The sequence below is a fragment of the Acanthisitta chloris genome, unplaced genomic scaffold, assembly GCF_000695815.1.
Source record: "Acanthisitta chloris isolate BGI_N310 unplaced genomic scaffold, ASM69581v1 scaffold32337, whole genome shotgun sequence".
In the NCBI taxonomy this organism is placed as follows: domain Eukaryota; kingdom Metazoa; phylum Chordata; class Aves; order Passeriformes; family Acanthisittidae; genus Acanthisitta; species Acanthisitta chloris.
The window spans coordinates 15,401-21,485 of record NW_008683756.1 but is presented as its reverse complement, the minus strand read 5'-3'; the positions used below and the strand labels follow the sequence as shown (position 1 = coordinate 21,485).

Sequence of the window (6,085 nt, the reverse complement as noted above, 5' to 3'; positions counted from 1 at the left end):
TATCAAACACAGGCAGAGCACAGAGATTGGTGGTGTGGACTATTGTATTCAGAGATGCAAGCTAAAAGGGCATGAGATAAAGAAGCAGATAAACCTGCTGTCAGATACTGTAGAAAGTGAAGTGTTGGACTGAAAGGATGATTAGTGAGGAATGGAAAGAACCAGAGATTCAGACTAGCAGTCTACCTGTGTAAACAGAAAGCTGAATGATGGATTTATTAGTCCAATTGCCTCCTTTATTGTAGTAGTTATAGAATCATTAGAATCATTAAGCTTGGAAAAGACCTCCGAGTTCATTGAGTCCAACCTTTGACCATACTGTGTCCCACTAAAGCCACTTTCTCTCTTGTGTTATTGTCCCTGCTGCTCAACATAACAAGCATTTATACAGCTAAAAAATCTATTGTAACTGACCGACTCTCATTGGAAGTAACATCAGTACACGTGGCTTTAAATTCAGTGAGCCCAAATTTAATAGCCATCTTCAGCCGGCGTTTTCTCCCCAGCCGTGTGTCTGGCATTGGCACTACACAGGAGCCAAGCCATTCCATCCCTTCATCATCTGTGTACTGAGCATCCTGTTTCTCTGTACAATAGAAACGAAAGCGTACCCTTATTTGATCTGGTTCTACTGGATAGAAATCATAGTGAGCAACTTCATTTATATTCACTGACTCCCCAATTTCCACCAATTTCTTGAAGATATCTTTGCAATAAATATAGCCATCAACTTTTGAGACCACCCGTTTACGGGCATCGTGGATTGCACTATCAAATTTCACAGATATTCCTACACCATATGTCCTACTGCTGACTCTTGAGGTAACAATGCGTGGATTTACTCCAAATAAAACAGCCCCTTTTGCAATGGCTGCTTGGGCCTCCATTGGACAAAGGACATGATAGTTTTTGCTAAAGGCCTGACTGATCGCATCTCTCAAGATAATGCTAGATGCAAAGCCTCCCACAAGCAAAATGTGCTGGACCTTGGCCATCTCAGGCTTGTCAAGAATTTCCCTCAAAGTACGAATGATATTTTTGATACTGTAGTCAAACAAGCTCTTCATTTTCTCATATGTAATCATGATCATCCCATCACACCAGACAGCTCCTTGTGCTTTCTCGAAGTAGTGGGAGATGTCCTTCTTGCATGCTGCCACTCTGGTCAGGTTGTAGTAGCAACGTAAGTAGACTGCCTCCCTGCTAGCAGAGCATTTCTGCAGACTGAAGTTGTACATCATATTTTGTAATTCAGTTGGGTGGCTCTTTACATACTCATCCCATACACCATCATCAAATATTTCCTTGAGGAAAGCATAGAATTTCTCATCCACTCTGTTGCCTCCCCATCCACCTCCACTTGCCTTGTGTAACTCCTTCAGGTAATGGTTTCCTTGGATCTCATGTACCGTGATGTCTACTGTGCCGCCTACACACACAAACATGAATGAAGTTAGCTGGTTTCTTTCAAGTACAAGAAGTGCATACTTTCCACTGAATACAATCTCACATTCTGAACTTCTGGATCACAAATATGCCTTTCTCCTGCTTTCTTTTCTCATCCTCACTCCTCTGCTATTGCTTGTACTTCTCTAGATTATTAAATGTATGCACTTTTGCTTATGAGCCTGATCTCTCAAGGATCCTACAGTAATTACTGCTAAGAGCTGGATGCTCTGGCTTGCTCCCTGAACAAGCTGATTTCCTTTCTAGTCACAAAAGGAGACCAGCCTCGGCACAGAGATGCCTTTTGATATGCAAGCTCTGAGTAAAGGTGAGAAGTGGTGATACATCTTGGGAACTTGTGGTCCTCCTGATGCCTTTTCAGTATTTGTTCAAAATTACCGGACTGCTCGTGGCAGAAAATTCATGTCACACTGAAAAAACTCACACAAGAAACTAGAGAAATTACTAAAAAGTACTTCATCACATATTCTTAATGATTTACTCCACAGTGCCTGCTAGCTAATCTCTTTGGTCAGTTCACTGAGCGCTACACTGGCTCCTATAGTGGAGACTATGAGCTCAGGCTATGCAAGAGCATTTGCCTGATGCTGGGACGAGGTGCAGGCTGATTTGGCTCAGTGGCAGGAGCTCTTCTTGTGACTCTCTGGCCTGAAGTGCAAGATAGCATGAGACACTCAGTGACTTCCATTTGCCATGGATCAGGCCTTTAGCAATTCTGTTCTTTCCTCCTGCCTTTCTGCCTGCGCATGGGATCTCATTAATTGAGAAATAAACGTAAAAGCCCCATGACAAACACAGCAGTGGAGTCCAAGCTCTGGGACTGCATTGCAGACCTTTGGGGAGGCTGTGAAACAGCCATGCTCAGTGCCCAGCAAACACATTTTTCCTGCTAAACAGGGAAAATTTTACCTCCACAGTCAACAACAATATACTGGATTCCAGGGGAGTCTTCAAACTTCTTCTTGTTACTGCTGTCTGCCATAAACCCTTCCTGTGGAAGCTGTTTGCACCAGAGTGATGCAGCCTCTGGCTCCAAGGCAATGATCAGATTCTCAGAGAGCATGTCATAGATCATTCCTGCCTAAAATCACGAAAGAAAGGAGTCAGTTCAAGCAAACATGATGAGATTTCTGCTGCATGGCCCCCTGCTAGGGAGACTGTTCTCACCCCAGGAGCCCATGCAGGGGTGGTGGTTCCTGCACTGCTGATCTCTGTGGGGCTCATTTCTACATGGCAGTGTGGGGAAAGGGCACAGCTGTTCTTACTGACAGTTTGGGACATCCACTCTTTTACCACCCTCAGCCTGGAAGATTTCTCTCCCTGAGGGACTGAAATTTAAAATACAGGTTGTTTACATGTTGAGGAGTTCCTTTGCTTCAATGGGCAAAGAAACCTTCACAGTCTGAGGAAGTGGGATAACCCCTGGGTTTACCTGTTTTGCTGCCAGGCGCATGAACTGTTTGGCAGCAGCACTCCATATGGCTGGGACAGTGATGACCCAGGTGATCTCCTCCGACTCATAGGTGGTTTGGAAAGAGGCATCTTGAATGGTGTTCAGGGCATGATCCTTCAGGTAGCGCAGGCTTTCAGAAAAGACTGTCAGGGCAGGAAGCACCTTTCCATTGCTGGCTCTCAGCTCCATGCCTGATGTGACACTCTACAAAAAGGTCTCAGGGTCACATACGACAGTCTCTCTATGAGACCTATCCCCTTCACACTGAGCACTGCACAATATATGGCACAGAAGGAGGTCCTGTCTCCAAACCTGAGCAAACTCGCAGCAATGACTTCAGTCCTGTGGATAACTGCAGTCCAGTTGATACAGGTGAGCTATCAAACTGCTTACCCACCACACCTGTGATTCAGGAGGCAAAATACCAATGTGGTTGATAAATCAGCTGTTTCTTGTAGGACAACTTTTGTAAAGATCCTGCAAATCCCCCTGGAGAGGCAGTAGGGAGAGCTGGACTTTGTATGTGACACCACCATACGTTTACCAGAGGCTGCAGAGCTCTCTGGTTGCACCTATACATCTGTGTATGGCATTAACAAAATATATGCAGGATGAACATGTAGACAAATAACCCACTGGTCAGACAGGTTCTCTGTATGTCCTCTTGGCTTCTGTGTCCCTCTGGATGTATCTGAAGCTTGAGGCAGGTGACTGCTCTGACAAATCTCTAGTCTCTTCCAGGAGACCAAAACTCCCTCCATCAGTCCCTGACTGCCTGCCTAGTCTAGAAAGAGTAGGAATTGTTCCCTGCATACAAAGAAGTTTCAGGAGCCAGCCTTCACCACATGTGCTTTTCTTTGTTTTACCTCAACAGCCATCAAAGATGGCCCTAAATCACAAGGATTATAATCTGCATAATCACCTCCAGTAACCTGGGAATAAAACAGGGAGGTCCGGATGCTGCCCAGCTCAAATGACACACAACCAGGAAAGGTGAGGCAAGTCCTGTTCTGCAGGTGCAGCCACTGAAGAACCTGTGGGAATCTATGTTCATTTGTACTTACAATCTAATGTCCTATCACTGTTCCTGGCTCAGTTAGGAGCAGGTGATATAAGGAAGCTGTTACAAATGACATGCCAACTTTCTATGATGATTCAGAAATTACTGGTTGTATGTTTGGGAGCTAGTGTTCCTCATTCTTATTGCTGAACCCTTCTAATGGCTGCCCAGACAGGCTGTGGAATCTTCATCCTTGGGGATACTCAAAAACCAGCTGAACAATAGTCCTGAGCAACCTGCTCTAGGTGGTTCCAGAGCATATGATGGCTGGAGCATATGATCTCCAGAGGTCCTTCCAACCTAACCATTCTCTGATTCTGGAATGAAATTGCCTTTAACCATATGCTCATTGGATGCAAAGAAATGGTGTTTAACTAAAACCTCTCTCCAGCCCCCTCCAAAAGTAAGTGAAAACCCATCACTCCAGAGGTGACATTGTTGCAGACCACGTCATTCTCAGCTTTCCTGGGCAGGAAAGTCTTAAAGACCCCTCTTACCCACCATGTCATCCAGTTCAGCACTCATTGGTTAGCACTGGGGGATGACAAAAAGAGGACATGAGACCACCTGGGGCTGGCCCTGTGCTCTGGTTTATTCCATGCTTTGGGAGGCTGTGTGGGACCCTGGAGCACAGACAGGGAAGTCCTAAGGTAACCTAATGTTTGGCTCAACAAGCAAACCCAGATAAAGCTGTGAACAGCTCTGAACAAGCACAGAGCCTTCAGAGAGAAATGACAGCCACTACATGCATGAAGAACAGCTGTCCAACCTTAAATTAGTTTCAGCATAACATTTCAGGGGAGGGAGAGACAAGCTAGGGGGAGGGATGAGCTCTTAAGATGATGCCAAGGCTGCCCAACTCTGAATAACAGGAAACTTCATTTGTTTCCTGTTCCTTGTCGAGGACTGAGGCAGGGAGACCCAGAGGGAGGGTAGTTTCTCTGTCAAGCTCTGGAACAGGGCAGATTTTTGTTAAGAACGTGTATTTGGATTCACCTGGGTGTGCAGTCAGGTTTTATTGTCATTAGGCAATTAAAATCCATCACAAAGGAAGGGCCCATGAAACTTTCAGCCAATTACAAAAATAAACAACTTCTTCTTCATCAAATTACCCTTAATGTTCATTCACCCTCATCAACCAAATTTACTCAGGCCTCTTCATCAATTCCTTAACCCCCACCCTTCAAATAAATGAATAGCTCTAACTCTCATTGGCAGTAACCATTTCTCTTACTGTGTTGTACAGCTCCATCTTGAAGTTCTGGAAGAAGTACCACTTGTCAGCTTCACTGGAGGGCAGGCTCTTGTACTTCATCACAGCATCATAGCCAAACTTCTTGAATTCCTTCTTCTGGTTGAACAAGATGCACGTGGGTGTCTTTGGGGTCTTGAGCCCATGCTCCATTCCCCAGTACACCTGGCGGATTTGGTCTGTACCTGAAGTGAGGGAAAAACAGTACCCACTGTAGGATGTACCAAAATCTATTGCAACAATGAAGAGTGGCTTACAGGCCATGGCCAACTGCAGTGCAGAGGAGTGCAGCTCCAGGAGCTAGAGAGGGCTGAAGAGATGGGAACAGGTCTAACTGCAACTGCTGATATTACACAGTGAAGGTCCACACCTTCCCTGACTTTATTGGATGGAGAGAGAGGAGGTGATAGACAAAGTGCAAAGAAGTAGCGCATTTGCCATAAATAGGCATGGCTTCTTTCTGGTTTTATTGTGAAAGTCCCTTTGGACTTTGACAAGAAACTCTCTGATGCAGTATCTTCTTGCACTTGCAGCAGCATGGACGGTTCCCGGTGCTGCTAACTCATTTCAACAAACATCTGCTGCTGCTGTAAAAGCATGGGGACACCCATCTCTTCTACCCTCAGCAGAACTCAGATGTTGGAAGGACAGTATGAAGCCACTGATCCCAGACAGATGACTGCAGAAGGCAACAGGTATGTTACACAGTGCATGTCTCTGGATAAACTTACCAAGTTTAATCTTAGTAGGTCTGAATATTTCTACAAAGTTCCTTGGGAGGTTGCAATGAAAGGCTGAAAACATTTCCTGACTGTGAAATATTTCAGTAAAAGCTCTGTTTCTTATTTCCTAA

At 45.1% G+C, this 6,085-nt stretch overlaps 1 protein-coding gene across 1 annotated transcript; it reads right to left on the bottom strand.

Moving 5' to 3' along the window:
* Nucleotides 1-383: 383 nt before the first annotated feature.
* On the bottom strand, nt 384-5,496 carry LOC103806376 (heat shock 70 kDa protein 12A-like). Its single transcript, XM_009079063.1, has 4 exons — nt 5,215-5,496; nt 2,900-3,124; nt 2,377-2,548; nt 384-1,429 (listed from the first exon to the last, which is right to left on the bottom strand). Exons 1-4 carry the CDS (start codon nt 5,494-5,496, stop codon nt 384-386), a joined length of 1,725 nt encoding a protein of 574 aa, XP_009077311.1.
* Nucleotides 5,497-6,085: the final 589 nt, after the last annotated feature.